Source organism: Xiphophorus hellerii, chromosome 3 (assembly GCF_003331165.1).
Source record: "Xiphophorus hellerii strain 12219 chromosome 3, Xiphophorus_hellerii-4.1, whole genome shotgun sequence".
Lineage (NCBI taxonomy): Eukaryota > Metazoa > Chordata > Actinopteri > Cyprinodontiformes > Poeciliidae > Xiphophorus > Xiphophorus hellerii.
This window is the reverse complement of record NC_045674.1, coordinates 1,657,187-1,676,339: the sequence shown is the minus strand read 5'-3', so window position 1 is coordinate 1,676,339 and position 19,153 is coordinate 1,657,187. Positions and strand designations below refer to the sequence as shown.

Sequence of the window (19,153 nt, the reverse complement as noted above, 5' to 3'; positions counted from 1 at the left end):
GTTGTCTGTGGTTCTTTCTTTTATTTAGGTTCGAAAGGAAAATACCTATCAGTATTAATTGCTCCAAATGCTCTGAAAGGAAACCATGCTATAATGGATTTTAAAATGAAGTTAAGTATTATATCCAGACTATGGAAAAAGGTTACTAAAAGTAACTACTAACTAGTTACTAATTAAAGTTGACCTGCTTTTAATGAATGTACTGGTGGAACCCTAGTTTTTCTTGAGGCATACAAATGTTTGACTCAGTGAAGTTCATCATGTCTGGTTTTATGACAGGTGTGTCGGGTTGGCAGGTTGGTTCCTGCAGCTGAGCAGGATGTTGACTCCTGGGCGGTCCAACCGGTTCACCAAGCCGGGCTCGGCTCGGATCAGCTGTGTTTCCTCCTGTCTGCGTGGGCCAATCAAACTACAGCATGTAAACCAAATGTTCTGCTGCCACCTCAGAAATATGTCCTACTAACCCTTTATTTTACATAAATTGCATATACTTTTACATCTATTGTGTTTTAGAGTTTATGCCACCTTTAGTGACAATTTACTAAAATGAAGGTAAATTTAAAACTTGTAAAAAATAAAAATCTAGTGCTGTTAAAACATCTTTTAAAAATCCCCTTAAAGATTTTGTGTCAGACATGAGTTTTCTAACATTGACAAAATTGAAGTTTTTTTTAATGAAATATAAATAAGTCTAAACGATTTAAAGGAGCAGGGACACATCTTGACTAAATATTTTTTATTAAAGCCTAAAGGGCGAGAGGCGGGTCACCCTGGACGGGTCGCAGGACCAACAACCAGGAGCACAAACCTGGGAGGAAACCGGAGGACCTGGAGAGAACCCACTGTGCAGAAAGACCCTGGGCCAGGAATCGAACCCGGGACCTCGTGCAGCCCTCTTATTAACAGTAAAACATAAAAAATGTCAGAAGAAAAGGAGCATTTTGAACGTTTTATTGCATTTCATTGCAACTTTGAACAAAAATAACATTAATATACTGTTTTTCAAGAGTTTATTGTACAGTTTGTCCTTTTCTAATTATTTTGGGATGAAATGTTTCACTTTTCTGCAACCTTTGGTCGAGCCTTCAGCCTTTTGGACTCCATTCTGTCTGTGGGGTGAAACTTCAGGCTGAAATATTATTTTCCTCGTTGATAAAAGGATTTAATTTCTCCTTTGAAAAGAGGAAATATGTTCTCACATCTCAGAGTTGTAGAACAATATTAATACAAATGATAGGACTGATGTTAGACCAATAAACATTAATATGTATTTATGTGTAATATATTTATATACTGTATATGTGTATATATATGTATGTAGTGTGTGTGTGCGTGTGTGTGTGTGTGTAGCCCATGACTTAATAGTTTTGGCCTCTGTGGCAAATCTGTGAAGTTTGTTAAAAATATCCTTCTGTATATTTTTTGCCATCATGAAATATTTTTTCATACATTTACCAAGAGAGACGGTTTTCAAACCTTCATATATTTAAAGTCTGAATTTAATTCAGGACTATGGCTGTTTATGAATTATAATTTAAGCTTTTTTTTATACAGAGCAGTTGGTTTTTCTGTTTACCGGTTATAAACTGAGTCCTCAATATAAAAAAGAAAAGCACAGTCGTGTATTTAAACGAAAGTTTTTATTCGGTTTCCTGTACATTCATGTACCAAACAGCATCACATTAAAGTCATCGTGTTTGAAGATGTTAAAGAAATAATCAGATATATGCTGATGATTCGGGTCCCTAAAAGCAACAGCAGCTCAGGGATCCAAACAAAGGAATAAGAAGTGTGTCAAAGTGTTTAATGGAGGCCGATTTCTCTGCTAAAGTTGGAGCACAAAGCAATAAATAGAAGAAGTTGGTAGTTATGTTAGAGGATTCTCAGAATGTTTCTAGTTGATTAGTGGAGGATTGGAAAAATAACTCCGTTAGTTACATTCTTTAGTCGACGTTCTGCACAAACTCCATCCTGGACTGAACTGAGTTGATTCATCGTTTTATTCCTTTGGAGAAACTGAACATATTTTTATCTTGTTGTTGAAATAATAATACAAAAAATAAAAACCACCAGGAACTGGCATGAATTCATTGTTTCTATTTATGTTCAGGAAATTCAGTCATTTATTCAACATTTCTTATCAAATAATCAGCTGTCAAATTATGCAATATACTGTTTCACCACAAGAGGGCCCTAAAGTGTAACTTTCCAGGTTTCTGATCTGCTGTTGTTCTTCCTGCTTCCCACTGAGTTTGTTATAATCAGTAGTTTTACGGCTGTAAACCGACTAACAGCATAAAGAACTCTGGATCTACAGCAGCTGGAGCCGATCCGTTTTATCCTGAAACTTCCCAACAGATTTCCTGAAATAAATACTGGAATTTGCCTCTCGTGCTTTCAGACCAACAGAGAAGAAAAACGCTGCAACTTCTGCACACGGATGTGCAAAGTGACAGAAACCAGCTGATCATGATTCCTGAATCTTGTGTGTTGAAAGCGGATGTTAAAGGAGCCGCCTGCCTCTCTGTTGGCCGGAAAGCGGACCCATCAGAACCCGGCTCCTCCTGGAGTCCAGCAGCTCTCTGGGTGTAAAGCGGCAGCTGCTGGCCGATCCACAGAAACCAAAAGGAAATGCAAACGAAGGGCTTTAATGCTGCAGGGAGGCGGTTAGGAGTCAGGGGAGAAAGCTCTGTGTGCGTTGGGGAACTGCTGCGAGTTGAAGTCCGGGTCTTCTCTGACCCGCTTCTTCACGTCTGCTTTCACCTGAGGGGGAGAGAAGACATCACCACGCTCAGCAGCACAGAGGCAACAGTTTCAGAGTCACACAATTTGACTGGAATCAGATTTTTAAGACCAAGTCAGAAAACATTTTTCTGTTGAAAATGGTGAAAAGATTCTTTTTAAATTATGTGACTGACGAGGAAAATAACAAAACGATTCATTTAAAACAATTCGATAAAGTTCCATCAGTTTATATTGAAACAAATATAAGTCTGCATAAAACTTTGCAACTTAAGTTACCAGTGGTAGGTTAGTTACTCCTGGCTCACACGGCAGGATTTTAAAATTGTTGGTCTCTTTTAAACCCTGAGAGAACACACTCCATGGTAAAAACAGTAACTCTCTGGTCGTTGTGTGTGTGTGTGTGTGTGTGTGGTGTCCAGAAGGAGCAACACACAACCCGAATCCACTCCCCAACATTCAGACTCCAGACAGGAAATCCCCCAACATCCACCAATACCACACGTGAATTTAGAGTAAACAAACATGGCCGACGATTTAGAGGTAACAGTCTGATGATCCTCAGCGATGAAAGACGCACCAAAAGGAAAAGGTGTTGGGTGGAGGAGTGGAGACGGTGAGCAGTGGCTCTGTGTCATACGGAGGTGAGCGGTTCTGGGTTTTTATTAACTTTACATTGTTTAGAAGTTTCTGTTTATTTAGCTTCACCGGTTAATTCTAAGATTTAAAGTTTTTGCTGTTTTGATGTTATGTTTGCATTCATGTGGCTAGTGTCGGTGTCAGGCTGTGGTTGAATGAATCTTATCGTTATAATCAGCTGAGGAGTTACTGGCTACATTCATTTCAGTCCAACTCCTGTTAGTCTCGGTTCTGATCGGCTTCACATGAAATGCTGAACAAACATCCATATTGTTGCCACATATCCACTACAGTCCTCCACCTCGGATCTGTTGCCATGTCAGCTGTTCTTTGGGATTCCCCTCCGTGTTTACATCACCACGCTTTCTGATTGGCTGTCACATTCAGCAGGCTGCGCTCTCATTGGTTGACAGGGAACAACAACACACGCTGTGACGTCGGGCCAAGACCGACCCACATGCTGAATATCCCTGATTTTAGACTGGAGCGGTCCGAGCAGATCGCTCTGAACACACACACACACCCACACACACACACACACACCCGGAGCGGTCCGAGCAGATCGCTCTGAACACACACACACACACACACACCCGGAGCGGTCCGAGCAGATGGCTCTGAACGCGCGGCAGGATGACGGGTTTGATGCTCTGACATTCAGGTTGTTCTAAAGTTGCTGAGGAGGAAATCAAGACGAACGTCACCATAAAAATCTTCCCGTGTAAACTGGGCATTGGCTGAATGGCTTCTTCTTAAATAAAACAATATCAAAGAATTATTGAAAATATGACTTCATAAAAAATTAAGCTGACAAAAAGATTTTTGAGGATTTTGAACTGAAATTCCCAGGACTTCCCTACAGACTCTGCTGAGCAGAAGCCAACAGTGAAGCTCTTCCTTCACTTCCTGTTGAGTCGGTCCTGACCTGCTCTGAGTAAGCCTCCTTCACCTCCTGCGCCTCCAGGTCCGCCTGCAGCTGCTCCGGGGAGCTGATGGGCCGGACGCCGGCGCTCCGGGCCGCCTGGCCCACCGCATCGGACAGGGAGAGCAGGCTGCCGCCGCCCTGGCCCGTCTGCACACAAACACACACCGTGCTTTAAGGAGAGCGGGACACACTGCGGCCGACGGCTCCAGCAGATCCCAGTACCTTCCTGCGTTTGGCCGGCATCCCGTGGAGGTAGGCGTCGGATAGCGGCGGCTGAGCCTTCATCTTCCTCTGAGTCATCATGTCGCAGCGGATGATGGGAACCCATTCCTGCAAGAAGTTATTAACACCTTCAGTCGAGTTTGACTGGGAAACGAGTTCCAGAGTTGCAAGAAGTTTTATTTTTCACTCTACAAATGAAACATCCCAGTGAATCATTTGGACTTTTTCTCACTGAGCAGTCTGGATGAAGTTTTACTAATCGAGTTCATAAACTGAACTTGGAAATAGTTTTGAAACTTAAAACACTTACAATTCACAGCTGATTTTATTCATTAGTTTTGCTAATCAGGTGACATCATGCTGCTTCTGGTGGTTTGAACAGATAAATGATCGATTATCAGATTCAGACGGACGTACAGCAGCAGCTGCTGACCACGAAGGAGAGGAAGAGTGATGAAGAGGAGTGGTCTTACCGGAGGGACGGCTGCCGCCCAGGTCTCCGCCTCCTCGCTGCCGCCCTCAGCTCCCGCTGCCGCCACGTCGCCCCCCAAAGGCGCGGCTCCGCCCGACGCTCCCAGGTCTCCAGGCAACAGTCTGGTCTCCCTTGACGACGCAGCGGGGGTGTCGTGGGACACGGACATGGCTTCCTCGGCGGTGGTGGCAGCTGCGGGTGAGAGAGTGTCTCCGATCTTGGGAGGAGGACAGAGACGTGAGACACGAGGCGGGGACGGCGGCGTGCGGACGCAGGAACACGTCGGACTCACCGTGGCGCTCTGAGCCTCCTGCTCGCCGCCCGCCGAGCTCCGGTCCCTCTGTGGAAAAAAAACATCACATCTAATATTTATCAGCGCCTGAGGTAACATGAGACACAGCAGGGCAGATAAAAGGGCCAGCCGGAGCATGGTGTGAGGGGTCAAAGGTCAGGATACCTGTGTGTAGACGATGTAGCTCTGGATCTGCTCCTGGGAGACGGGGATGTGCTCCAGAATCACCTGCAGCCGCATCGTCATCATGCCGGTCATCCAGTTCACCAGGCTGGGGTTGATGTCGCTCGACATGCGGCGCTGACAAACAGCAGAAGAAGAAGAGTTTCCTGTTTAAAGCTGCTGGTTCCTCTCAGGCTCACCGCAGCAGGTCAGAGGTCAGCTTACCCCTGAACCGGTTGGAACCCGTTCAGGGTGCGGTGGTGAAAATCGAACAGACCGGCCCTTTAAACGGGTGGGGCATGAGGTTAAAGGTCAGCTACCTTTAACCTGTAACAACATGCAGATGCAATCTGCTGAGTTTCCTCTTTTTAAAGCACTTAGAATAAATAATTGATCCTGAACAGTTTGATACCTACAATAAATCAGAAGTGGAGTTCATGTGTGACTGAATTAAAATGTTTTTTTTGTAAAGTGCCTCAAGGCGACATTTGTTGAATTGTTGCTATAGAAACAAACTGAACTGAATCTTTCAGGCTGTACTGATGCCAACATTACAACGTTAAATATTTTTTACAGAAAGTCTTATCAAACGTCTTCACACCCACTGAACGTTTTCACATTTTCTTGTTGCAACAAACTTCTTTGTGTCTGAGATTTTTAATTCAATTAAAAATACTTAAACCCAAAGGCAAATTAAATGTTATCACTCTAATCTGCAGAAGGCCATTTGTGGATTGATGGTGAGGAAGTGAAGGACCTCCAGTAGCAGTCAGTCTTGCAACAAAACTGAAGAGCCCTCTGACTGAAGACTGTGGCTGTATAACATTCAAGACAAGCTAACGGCTTAATGTCCAGGCAGCAGAGGTGATATTCCACAGCAACATGTCCTGATGACTCCACCATTTGTTGGCTAGCTCTGCTCATCCACCTCTTTTGCTTTTGCCGCTCCTCTTTAAATCTGTCTGGCTGTTTGGTTAGAAAGACGGCAGACAAACGTTGGCGTCAAAGATGGTTTGAACTTCCTCCGTGTCTCTGCTGCCATGAAGTCTCATTTTCATCTCCTCTGGGATTTGGGGAAAGAGTTCAGGTTTCATTTGAGCGTTTAGATGCTAACCAGCTGCTAACCAGCTGCTCTGTTGTAAAAACGATACCTTGTTGCCACAGTTACGCATCATAAAAGCAAAAGGAGCAACAATCCTTCTAGGATGCAGAATTAGAGGAAAAATGTTTCCAAAAAGCAACGAAAACGATGAACAAAAATGCAGAAAATGTAACAACATGCTGCCACCATGAGGGGCGCTATTCCAGAATGAAGTCACTGAGCAAGAGACAGTGTGAAGTGAAAGGAAAGTCATTTAAAAATAATCTATAAAGTGCAACCTGCCTCACTGTGACACCCTAAATAAAAGCCAGTGCTGCCATCTGTTAGCTCATCAGTAAACAGAGAGTAATTTAGATCAGCTGCTCTGTTAGGGGCTGGCCATGCAGCAGCAGCATCATGCTGCGGGTCAGGGCAGCTGGAGGAGAAGCTACAAATACTTCAATCTGACAATGGAACGGTTTTCAATGTGTTAGAATGGCCTAGTCAAAGTCCAGTCCTCTAAAAAATTTTCTTGCTACTTTTTCTGACCTTTAGCAAATAGAGCAAATTCTCTGAACAAGAGAAGTTTAGTCTGATTTAACTTCAGACGCTAAGGAAAAAAAGAAACCGTGTCTTTCTGTTAGGTTTATGAAAATATCTGGTTTCACTGCAAATAATATTTCTAAATTTAGGCTTTCAATCATTTGTTAGATTGGACTTTATTCCAAAACTGTGCAGTTTGAATATCAAGTACTTTTAAGGACTTTATACAGAAATCAAGAACTTGCCACACCCTGAAGACTCCTCATTGAAATTCAAGCATATTGAAGGATTTCAACCCTGCGCCCCTAAAAGCTCAGCAGCTGCAACTGCAGTGAAAGGAAGGGGACTAAAACTTAAACCAAACCACACTATCCAGTTCTTTACTCAAAAAACATGCGTGATTTTTGATTCTGCCTCATATTTATGCAATACACCCCATTAAAAAACACAAACATGGTTTCTACTCACTATCCTGTGGTTGATGACGTCCGTCAGCGCTCTCTGGTCTCCTCTCAGGCAGTGCAGGTTGAGGGCCAGACACTCAAACAGCGCCTGGTTGCACATCTGCAGCAGCCTGGGCCCAAACGTCTCATCTGGACCAGAATTATCCCAACATTAACAAAGACCCAACATTAAATAACAGCTGATTCTGCCAGACTGCAGCCGAGCCAGCAGGGGGCGATGGGAGGTCAGGACTACCTGTGCAGCGCAGGATGTGAGTGGAGATCTGCGTCAGCTGCTGCCTGAAGAAAGACATGTTGGTCTGAGTGGCGTCCACGCCGTCCAGCACCGAGACGGAAGACTCCCTCTGCAGGAGAGGAGGATTTACTGCAGATGCTTTCAGACCATAAACTCAGGTTTCATGTAAGTGATGGTGGTGAACCGCCACAAATAAATTTTTTTTAAACATTCGGTTTGAAATGGTGATAATTAAAACCATGTTGTTCTACAGTTGTGTCACTGGAGTCGTGTCATTTCAGGAACCCTGAAATGGAAACATCATAAACGGCCGCACTGCGTTCAGAACGGCAGAATGAAACTTACGAAGCTCTCAGTGATGTACTCCTCCAGATCGTTGACCAGGCTCTCCGCAGCCGCCTGCAGAGAAAACACCAGAAGAAGAAACATCAGCTTCCATGTGTTTGATTGGACCAATCGGAGAGGATTCGGCGAGCGCTACGGACAGCGATGTTCTGGTCCGTGGGCTCTCTGCCGCTGAGGTAGTTCTGGGTGAAGAACTGGGCCAGCTGGGGCTGGATGCGGCTCAGCGGCTGGTGCTGGCCGTGCAGCAGCAGCACCAGGTCAGACATGGTGAACGTCTGGCACACCAAAATCAGCAGCTCTCCGAAGAACCCTGGGAACCAAAAACACAGGAAATGACTTTAAAACCTCCCGCAGAGTTTCTTAGACGCTCCACCGCCGAAGCTAAACGATTAAATGGGGTTAATCTCATCAGCCCTAAATGGATTCATCATCAGGACAGTGGGCGACATGGAGGGCGCTAGCTGCAGCCGGGAGCCGACCTGTGGGGTCCTCCTGGCCGTTGAAGAGGTTGGTGGCCTGCGACAGCCGCTGCATGAACTGAGCGATGCTCTCGGTGTCGTTCTGGGCCTGGCCCAGCGAGCCCATCATGGTGCTCAGGACGCCGCGCATGATCCCCGTGAACAGCTCCGGGTTCACGGACTCTGCTGCGGCCGCCGCCGGGTTGGCGCCTGTGGTGGGGCCCGCAGAGGGAGGAGGAGGAGGGGAGAAAATGGGCTGGGAGGCCTGGAAGAAAAAGCAGAGGGTCAGAACCGGTCCTGGAACGTCTCCAGCGGATCCCAGCAGCAGAAAGCCGCCCACCTGCTGCATGAACTCCGTCATGCCCTGGATGAACGCCGGGACGCTGGAAGTGGTGACGGTTATAGATGGGGCCCCAGCCGTAGTGGCGCCGGGCCCGCCGGCGGCGCCCAGGAGAGAGCCGAGGAGCTGGCGGAGGTCCGGGGCCAAGTCCTGGGGCTCGCCGCTGCTGCTCTCACTCTGGGCCGGCGCCGTGGGCGGTGGGCTCGGACCCGACGTGGAAAAGGAAAAGGAAGTGGAGGATGATGTCTGAGATGAGGAGGAGGAGGAGGTGGAAGTGGGTGTGGAGGAAGAGGAGGAAGAGACGGTTTGGCCTGCTGGAAATACAAACAAATAGTTAATTATCATTAGTTTATGATTATTTAAAGAGATTTAATTTTAAAGATGAAAAACGTACCCATCTGGCCCGGCATCAGGAGCTGCCCAACCAGGCCGCTGATCATCTGGTTGAGGGCAGCAGGGTTGAAAGCCTGGGGGGCGGGAATAGTTTAATAACAGGGTTCTAACTCTTTTCCCACAGGAAACTCAACCTCTTTTCAAGCATTTTCACAGCAAGTTTTCAAACTTTTCCTGCACCACACAAAGCAATTCAAATAAACTAAAAAACAGGTTCAATTGGGGCGTGCAGTGGTGGCAGAGGGGTTAGCTCGACCCACATTCAGAGGCAACATAGCCTCGACGCGGCTGTCGCGGGTTCGACTCCCGGACCCGACGACGTTTACCGCATGTCTTCCCCCATCTCCTGTCAGCCTACTTTGAAAAAGGGACACTAGAGCCCACAAAAAGATCCCTTGCGGGGCGAAAAAAAAAAAAAAACAGGTTCAATTCACTATTTTTATATCATTTATTACAGTTAGTCATATTTTGAAAGTATTCTGCACTCTGCAGCAGGGATGAGATTAACTGAAATATAACAAAATTTAATGTTGAAATCTCTAATGAAATTTCTTTCACCTACACAACTGACTGAAACATCACTAATTAAACAGATAAAGTCCCCCAATTTCAATAATGTTGTTTAACATATTATAAATATATATATAGAGTCCTGATGACTCAATCAAAGTCATTGAGTCATCAGAAATCATAAATATTCATTCATTGAAACAATCCGTGTACGTAAATAAAATCTCAGCTCAATTTAAATGCTGAGACACAATATGTAATGACAATTACGAAAAATCTTCTTGCTAAGTTCTCTGTCATTTATCAAATATAAATAATTCTTGGTGATTCTAACTAACCTAAATCAAGAGAAGTTTGGTCTGATTTATCTTCAGATAGTGAGAAAAAAAAAAGTGTATGAAAATATCTGGTTTTATCTGTAAGTAACATTTTCCAATGGATAAAGCACTTTCAAAAGAAATGTAGCATTTTCCAAATATCTCGTTGAAATTCAAGGATTCTCAAGGACTTCAGTGCCTTGAGCCTGTGAGCAGCGCTCCGTGTTTCAGCAGGAAGCTCCCACCTGTCCCGGCTGCTGGCTCGGCATGGCCGCCCTCACGTTGATGGTGGTTCCTCGGGTCCCGAAGGCCGGCGGGGGCATGCCGGCGGCGAAGGGGGGCCGAGAGAACACCACCCTGGCCTGGGGCTGTTGGAGCCCAGCCTGGGAGGGCGGAGGGGGCGCGGTGGGGGTGGTGGTGGGCGTGTTGGGCCCAGTGGTGGTGGCTGAGGAGGTGGGAGTGGAGCTGGGGGGGGTGGGCTGCGGCGGGACGGGCTGGCCGGTGGTTGCGGCGGTCGCAGCGCTGGTCGCCACAGCAGCTGCATACTGGCTGATCTGCTGCATGAGGTTCCGCATGAAGTCTGGCGGGAGGCCCCCTAGAGGGTGGAGGCCGGAATGACAGTGTTAAGAAAATGGATCAGTTACTTGATGAAAATGTAATGCATTAAAAACATAAAAAATCATTTCAAAAATTGCCTACTGATTTTAAGCAAAAGACAAAAAGAAATATATTTTTAAAAATAAATAAAACACAACATATTAAAATAACTAACTTCATAAATAATTATTTTAAAACATAGAATAAATCAAAAACCCTGAAAATGAAAATCAGATCAACATTACCTGCTTGGCCAGGCATTTGCTGTCCACCTGCTGCAGCGTTTGCTCCAGGGCCTGCATGTGACGAGACAAACGCATAAATAAAGTGGAAATAATCTTTTTCTCTAGGAAATCATTGGAGTTTCTCTGTGACTCGTTTCTGTTGAGCAAACAGCGATGGCTTCATCTGCTGCCGAGCAGCGACACACACACGTCTCAGAGCTTCAATCAGTGGCGGGGAGGGGACAACACACCATCCGCGTTCATCTGCATCATGACCACCGGGACTGCCTGGTGGCTGATCCTGATGACCCGGGAGCCACCCTGTCCCTGTCCAGCCTGCTGATTGGCCGTGGTAGTCTGTGAGGGGGAGGTCTGTCCCTGACCTGCCTGCTCCGGCTGGCCGCTGGGCTGGGTGGGCGGAGCTTGTCCCTCAGTGCTGTTGGCTGCAACAGTCACTGTGGCTCCCAGGTTCATCTGCGGAGAGAGGTCAGAGGTCAGAGGGGCTCAGGGATGCCGGCAGGGACGGGTGCGGCGCCGCCTACTTGCACTGGGATGTGATGGTGCACGGCTCCGGGGAGGCTGACGGGGCTGCTGTAGTGGGAGAATGGGCGGACCACGTGGAGGTGGCGGGGAACCGGGCTCATGAGGTTCAGCCGCAGGTCGCTCAGGGCAACCAGGGCGTTGCCCAGTAATCGCAGACACTCGCAGATCTGAACCAGAGTCCTCTGGTCGTCCTCTCTCTCCTGCAGGAAAAACACAACAAACAGGCTGCAAACATCAACGCCGCAGCTGCTGCAGCCATTTTAACCTCTGCTGAAAATTTCTGTTTCACTAAAATATAAAACTTATCTCAAACAATCGTCTCAAACATAAAATATTGACACATCTAGCTTACAAAATATGTTCAACTATTTAAGAAATATCACTTTTACCTGAAATTAAACTTTTTATACTTTCTGAATAACCTTTAAATGATGTCATGGTCTAAACTATGGCTGAAAATATTTATTGTGATGAATCAATTATTGAAACTAATTTAGTAATCAATTAATTGTTAACTGGAGGATCCAGACTAAAACAACACACTCAGAGCTGTAATTAAGTTACAACTGTTCAGAAATATTAACATTTTGTATTTAAGATAAATCTGTTGAATCTAGAATTCATCTACTGTAAAAAAATAAAATCCTAATAAGCACCTTTTACATCCAATTATTAATCAGCCAATATAAAACAGAATCCCCAGATCAACCTACAGCGTTTTGAAGTTCATCCAGAATATACAGAAATGTTTCACTAAAACAGAAAACAGAGGAGCTTCCTGTCAACAACGCAAATAAACTACATTTTTATGAAATCTGATTATCATTAAAGATCCAAAACATAAATAATGTTGAGCTTGGACTGCTTATTAAATGAAAAACATTCATGACTTGTGTCCTGGGACCAAACAAAATCATTTCAAGGGCCACAAATGGCCCCTGGGCCACAGCTTGGACATCCCTGCTCTAAAGTTAATACATTAATATTAATTTCTGCATGCTGTGAGGGACCAGAGCCCAGTGTAACTTTGTATTTATGCCCAGGCATGTTTTGCCCCGTACTGTATTGTTGTTGTACTCTGCGGCGGTGGCCGTCTCCAGGATGCTGTGCGCTCGCTGCATGAATGGCTGCAGCCGCTCCTCCACCCGCCGCAGCTCAGACAGCATCTCTGCCAGCTCTGCTGGGCTGGGGTGGCTGCAGCAGGGACAAAAAAAACACACAGCAAGCATTTTAACATCCAGGATCTATGACAATGATCAGCTGTGGAAGGCTTTACTTCTACTTCTGGAAGCATGACTGAATATTTTACTAAACTTGTTCCTGAGAAACTGAAGCAAACCAGAGGAAATCCCTCCACTCTGATCTGTTTGTCAGAGTTTCCAAATTATCTGAACCTAATCTCCATGCTGGAGGTGAACAACCCGTCCTCACCTTGGACCTGGCTGTGGGGTTGGTCCCTCAGACTGGGCGGAGGAGAACGGCGGAGGCGGGGGCGTAGTCGGGGGTGGAGAGGTGTCCATGGGCTGGGCGGAGGGAGACGGAGTGGAAGTGGTGGAGGAGGAGGAGGGAGGTGGGGGAGCAGCAGCAGCAGCAGCAGCAGCGGCGGCAGCTGCAGCAGCAGCAGAAGTGGTTTCGGTTTGGGAGGATGAGTCCGTGGTCCGACCCTGAAACAGAAACCAGACATGAGTGAAGTTGCTCTTCAAACGACTTCCACAAATTAAATGAATTCAGTATCAAATGTCTGTAGAGATGCAAATCTTTCACCGTCTTTCCATTTTTATTGTCATGATTCAATTCAGAAACAATTTTTCTGTTCAAACTGTCTAAATGTTCTGTTTAAATTATGTGACTGACAAGGCAGTGTAAAACAAAAGACATACAATTAAAGTGCATTTTAAAATTGATTTTTGATTTTTTTTTTCTGCACCTCTAAATGTTCGTGCAGCAAAAGTTCTCATTTGTGCGGCTTAAAGAGATTACAAATGTTTCTGGAAGTCATTAAAGGTCAACCACCACCTACACTCCACAGGATCAGGAACATTTGGTGTCAATCAACTGCTACAAATATTTTAGCTGCACAAAAGTAGCAGAGTTGATTGACATCATATTTACTTTGATTTTGTAAAAGTGGATTGGCTGGTCGACCTTTAATGACCTCTGTAAACATTTATTACTATCTTTAAACTGGTAGCTGCAAAAACAAAATATTTTTTGGAAACAGTCAGGTGCTGCATGACCTCTGGATGACCCCTCACCTCCATCCTGTTGATGACGTCCTGGATGTCTCGCAGCAGGTTCTCGGCCAGCACCAGCCTCAGCCTGGGCTCGCTCTGGACCGGCTGGTCCATGTCGATGTGAACGTTCACCGAGCCGTTGCTCTGCAACAGCAGCTTCAGTCAGAGGGACGCTCCACACTGACAGGTTACAGGAAACTGAGCGGGTCGTGGAGCTTACCCCGGTGCTGGTCGTGACCCTGGCGTTCCGGGCGTTCTCCCCCATTCCCGACACCATCTGCTGCACCGTCATCTGCTTGAAGGGGAAAACACGGAGCGTTGGGAATGCTGGACAGCAAACCTGGAGCTGCTCATCTAATCAAATGTTAAATATTAAAGGTTTTCCTGAAATTAAACATTACTGAGTTAAAATATGATATAATATTCTACCTTTGCCCTCCCAAAGTGATATTAAATATTTTGTTATATTTTTGTCGCTTTGTTTCTCTGAGATGTGCGATCCACTCTAGTTATTATTTTAAGCTCTTATATATCAAAATGTCTCATTTATCAGCAGTTTTGTTCAGTTGTTTAAATGTATTTAGGAAGGAAGCTCCCAGTGGAAACGCTCTTTGACCCACTGAAGGCTTTTCCTCACTTTCTCATGCCTGTTATTTAATCTGCAACAACAGAAATGTTGTTTGAACCTGTTGAAACTGAAAACTGAAGTGAGTCACGTTCCTTCTCGTTTGTCTGGAAATGATAAACTCCTGACTATAAAACCTTGTCTGTGACTCTGTTTCTGGTGGCTCCACTGTTTTCTACCTGAGAGCTGCAGCTTCCCATCAGATCTTAATCTGCCTCATAATTTCACCTTTTCCATTTCGCTTCTCTTGAAAATCTACCTAAAGCAACTTGGAACCACCAGATGAAGACGGGTCGATGATTGTGGCTGTTTGTTCTCTGGTTGTGGTCTCCCAATGGAAAACCCCACTACCCACTTGTTTAGATGTTAATGTAAAATTTCATTATCAGTTTCTATCTGCAGCTTTCCCACAAACAATCTGACATTAACGCCCACTTCACGCTGAAATCAGCACATTCTGCAGCATGGGGATCTATGTGGCAGCTGTCATTCTGCACACAGGAAGGCGGAACTAAAAGGTGTGATCTACTCATACTCATTTGTACTGAACTTCATTTTATCAACTTATTTAAAGCAGCGTGTGTGTTAAAAGCAAAGATTTTCCCACTGCATAAATAATTTAAAGACCCATGACTGTTTTCTTTCTGATTTGTTAGTTTGCTGATTTATTGTCAGGATGTGGAGCAATAAATAGAATCCAACACGCTGGAGACATCTGGACTGTCTTCAAAATGTTAATCTTATCTTTAGATTTCGAAACAAATGTAAGCACTGTGACTTAAAAACAGTCAATTATGAAGTGAGAGAATTTATCTAATCTTGTGAACATAAACATGGACAAGAGGAATCCATCTTGCTCCACCAACCAGACGCAGACTAACCTGGATCTGCTGGGGGTCCATGATGTTGACGGGGAGGTTGAAGGTTCCTAGCATAACGTAGCTGTTAGCGTTGCGGTCGTGCGGCACTTGGGACGTTCCCTGGGAGGATGAGGACGGGCCGCTGTCCGCTGAAGGTCCTACAGACCCCGGACCGCCCTGGGAGGGTGGAGGCGGGGCCCGTTCCACCAGGTGGATCACCTTTCCACCCACATCTGGGGAAAACAAAAAACAAAAATACCTCAGCTTCCATACAGAGAGGAAGAAAACCGTTACAAAGCAACTAAATATCCTGTTAGTTGATTTATTTATTACAGTTTCTCTAAAAATACAACAGAACACAAAAAAAAAAACCTTCAAATTTTTCCTGACTCACTGTAGTCTGCGAGCGTCCGTTCATCCTGCAGAACTCTGCCCTGGTAGATGAGCCTTTGTTTGTCCACAGGAATGCCCACCGAAGGGGCGATGTGCTCCTTAAACTCCCTCACTGTCAGCTACAAACAGTGGGACACAAGCAAGTGAGCGAAGGCTGACAGGAAACAGAGATGTGGAGCAGAAACCGAGTTTCTACCTGAGAACCAACAGTGTAGGTTCTGCTCTGGGAGTCTAGTGTTTTCACCGTCACTTCTATGTCTGAACTTTGTTCCTCCATGATGTTCCTGTAGAAAACATGGGAAGAAAAGACATTCCTGGAACATCAAAGTCAATAATAATGCTGATATTTCTTAAAGAACAGTTGGTAAAATCTCCGGGCGTTTTATTAGACACCATGTTGGATGGAGGTCATGAAGAACCAGTTCAAGACAAAAAGCAATTCAACATAGAACTATATCGCCAATATATCTTCATTTAAATGTTGCTGTGTGCAACATTAGCATTGCAAAGGACACAGTGGAATGAAAAAACTACATGGTAATATAACCACAACTGTTATGAACTTGCATTTTACATGCAAATGTAATATTTAGCCAGGTGATCCGAGTCTCACACTCGTTCATAATGATGTTGTCCAAAATGCTAAAGGCCACAGAGTGATGAGAAAGAGAGAGAATAAGGAGATATTCATATAGCAACTCATATCACCAGCACAGAATTTATAAATATCAAGATTTTCAAACATCATGCAGCCCAGACAATAAAAATAACTCTCACAAGCAGACAAAAATATCCTGTAATAGTAATGTCACAGACAGAGGTGGAATCAGTGCAAATTAATTGTCAACAAGTCTGCAGGAAGGTGGCATCACTTAAGCTGCTGTTCACATCATCTGTTGAAAATTCCTGCATTTTTTTTATTTCCCAATAAATATCGCATGATTAGAAAAAAATCTGAATGTCAGTTTATTCCAATATCCTGCAGCCTCAATGGAACCCAATAAAGCAGGGGTCTCAAACTCCAGTCCTTGAGGGCCGCAGACCTACAGTTTTTAGATGTGCCACAGGCACAAAACCCTGGAATGAAATGGCTTAATTACCTCCTCCTTGTGTAGATCAGTTCTCCAGAGCCTTGCTAATGACCTAATTATTCTATTCAGGTGGTGCAGCAGAGGCACAACTAAAAGTTGCAGGACTGCGGCCCTCGAGGACTGGAGTTTGAGACCCCTGCAATAAAGGCACCAATAAATGTATTATTTTAAACCTAACTATGACTAAATTATAAAAGAAAAAATCATGACCAACAGACTAACATTAATTTGGTATTAAACATCATCCAGTCCCTGATGAACTCAACGCTCCATCAGGACATTCCAATTACATCTGACATTTAAAAAATTCTGAGATTAACAACCAATAATTTCTCTTAACCTGACAAAATAGCACATGCACAGGGTGCCTGAAATACATTTCAAATACAACTGCAGAGCTTAATACTGTCCTCTTGTGAACACAGTCAAACATTAGGGCTGTGAGGTTAGAAACAAACCAGAATATGTCTCCATTACAAAGCTGCAAAGCATCATATTTCAATAAACTGATCCTCTTCTTGGTTATGCAGACTACAGAAAAACAAGTGGTTTAGCTTTTTTCCATTCGATGCCGTGCTTTGGTTTCCTACTGTACAGAGGCTACCACTCATGAGCCTCTGTCCCATACTGAGACCTTCAGATATTGAACACTAACTGGCCTCAAATTTCTGCAGCTTCAAACACACAAACATATTTTTCTTACAAAGATGCTTAAAAGATCCAGGAAAGTCTTCAAATCTATGATTGTTTTTATTAACCAACAACAGAAGCGCAGAGAATAATCCTCCTTCAGTTGCTGAAACGTGACTGTGTGACACTCAGTCGTTATCGTTTCATGATATTCAAATCCCTCTGAGTGGAAATTCAGGAGCAAAGCCATTCTTTACAATATCTCTTCATATAGATCACTCTGAGGTAAAGTTAAACTAAAGCATATTTAATAGATACACAAGCAAAAAATGAAGCTGAATGTTTTCCACAACATTTCTTTTTATGAAAAGTTGCTGTAAGTAAAATGAGTTTTGTTGTCAGAGTTAAACAAAGCAGACAAAAACATAAGCTGAGGTGCATCGCACCGCATGACAACAAAATTACACAACGTGTTTCAATAATTTCTCTAGTAAATTAACTAAAGATAAACATGTTTTATTGTTACATGCCCCACTCCCCCTTTAACAGAGCAGGACATCATCACTGAATATAAGAGTCAGGACTCTTGATGTGAATAAACCACCTTCTCCATATTTTTATCATAACGTTTCCATCACTCCCAGTTTCCCCATCTTAAGACCTGCAATCAGCTGTGGGCGTCCATTCAGCTGGCATAAGCACTATTATGTGAATGCTATATTAATGGATACTGCAACTGTGATTGCAATTTCATTTACTGTGAGCTAAAAAAAAGAAAATAAGGGACATGGAACTGAAGGAGGTTCCAGGTCATGTTATGGAAACAAATTACATAATCATTCTGTGTTGTCTAATCAAACTGTGTGTTTTTGTGTGCACAATTAACTATACAAGTTAATACCCATCTAATTAAGTTTGATAAAACATAAATAATAATTGTTGAAAGCTTTAAATCTTATGAGTGTGTGTGAGGAAAATGATTTGCTTTGGCAGCGGGTCTCTTCCAAAGGTTTAGGGCTGGTTACAACACCGACATCCTGCTGCTACACTAAATTAAATCAGTAAAATGTTTCATGTTAATTTTTACCCTAAAATATGCCATAATCAAAAATAACTCCAATCTTGCATTTAATTGTTGGTTGTAAACAGCTAAGACTTAACAAAGACTATCCAGCTAGGTTTATATAGCTAACTGGAAGGACGGCTATGCTAAGCTAATGATAAGTAGCTAAACGTCACAACAAACAGAGACAGTAAACGTTAATTTCCACGGATGTTACGCTCTTACCTATTAACCACTCTACCTTGTCACTATATCCGGTGTTATCTGGTTGTTTTCACCGGAGAACGAACCGCTTCCCGGTGGGTCGCAGCTCCGGTGTTTGCTTGAAGCTAAGAAGCTAACGAGGAAGTGACGTAAGGGGGCAATCGGAAGTGTTCTACTGAGAGAAGAAAAGATGGCGAACTTGGTGGAGGCGACGAGCCAGAAGGATTTTGAGGAGTTTCTCGCCAAGGCTGGAAAATGCCTCACCGTGGTACACTTCCACGCTGCGTGGGCCCCCCAGTGCGGCCAAATGAACGAAGTAATGGCGGAGCTGGCCAAGGAACACACCGGCACCACGTTCGTGAAACTGGAAGCGGAGGCGGTCCCGGAGGTGTCGGAGAAGTATGAGATTTCCTCGGTGCCCACTTTCCTGTTTTTCAAGGCCGGGGAGAAGGTGGACCAGCTGGACGGGGCTCACGCTGCGGAGCTCACCAAGAAGGTCCAGCGGCTGGCGGTGAGCGGGAGCCCGGCTGGAGCTGCGGAGGCGCCCGA

At 44.5% G+C, this 19,153-nt stretch overlaps 2 protein-coding genes and 2 long non-coding RNA genes across 9 annotated transcripts in view; 2 read left to right on the top strand and 2 right to left on the bottom strand.

Moving 5' to 3' along the window:
- Positions 1-57: 57 nt before the first annotated feature.
- On the top strand, positions 58-2,050 carry LOC116715730 (uncharacterized). The gene is made up of 2 exons (XR_004338227.1): positions 58-418; positions 746-2,050. It is a non-coding gene; the product is annotated as an uncharacterized LOC116715730 (long non-coding RNA).
- Positions 1,622-18,764, bottom strand: bag6 (BCL2 associated athanogene 6). Of its 6 annotated transcripts, none has more exons than XM_032556294.1 (25): positions 18,626-18,764; positions 15,813-15,900; positions 15,618-15,735; positions 15,245-15,456; positions 13,959-14,033; positions 13,760-13,882; positions 12,936-13,168; positions 12,566-12,698; positions 11,504-11,704; positions 11,213-11,435; positions 10,983-11,033; positions 10,386-10,735; positions 9,315-9,387; positions 8,921-9,234; positions 8,602-8,845; positions 8,263-8,432; positions 8,123-8,176; positions 7,778-7,886; positions 7,547-7,671; positions 5,458-5,592; positions 5,293-5,340; positions 5,002-5,217; positions 4,529-4,636; positions 4,307-4,453; positions 1,622-2,763 (listed from the first exon to the last, which is right to left on the bottom strand). In XM_032556294.1, the coding sequence occupies exons 2-25, from the start codon at positions 15,891-15,893 to the stop codon at positions 2,668-2,670; spliced, it is 3,639 nt and encodes a 1,212-aa protein (XP_032412185.1). In that variant the 5' UTR covers positions 15,894-15,900; positions 18,626-18,764; the 3' UTR covers positions 1,622-2,667. The 6 variants fall into 6 exon arrangements, with proteins under 6 accessions (XP_032412185.1, XP_032412201.1, XP_032412210.1 ...); XM_032556310.1 differs by having other exon boundaries at positions 8,921-9,231; XM_032556319.1 differs by having other exon boundaries at positions 11,345-11,435.
- Positions 3,079-4,300, bottom strand: LOC116715741 (uncharacterized). Its single transcript, XR_004338239.1, has 2 exons — positions 3,925-4,300; positions 3,079-3,862 (listed from the first exon to the last, which is right to left on the bottom strand). It is a non-coding gene; the product is annotated as an uncharacterized LOC116715741 (long non-coding RNA).
- Positions 18,761-19,153, top strand: part of glrx3 (glutaredoxin 3) — a 1,614-nt gene continuing 1,221 nt past the window's right edge. The window contains exon 1 of the mRNA XM_032556345.1: positions 18,761-19,153. Coding sequence (XP_032412236.1) covers positions 18,795-19,153 — 359 coding nt within the window. The 5' untranslated portion in view covers positions 18,761-18,794.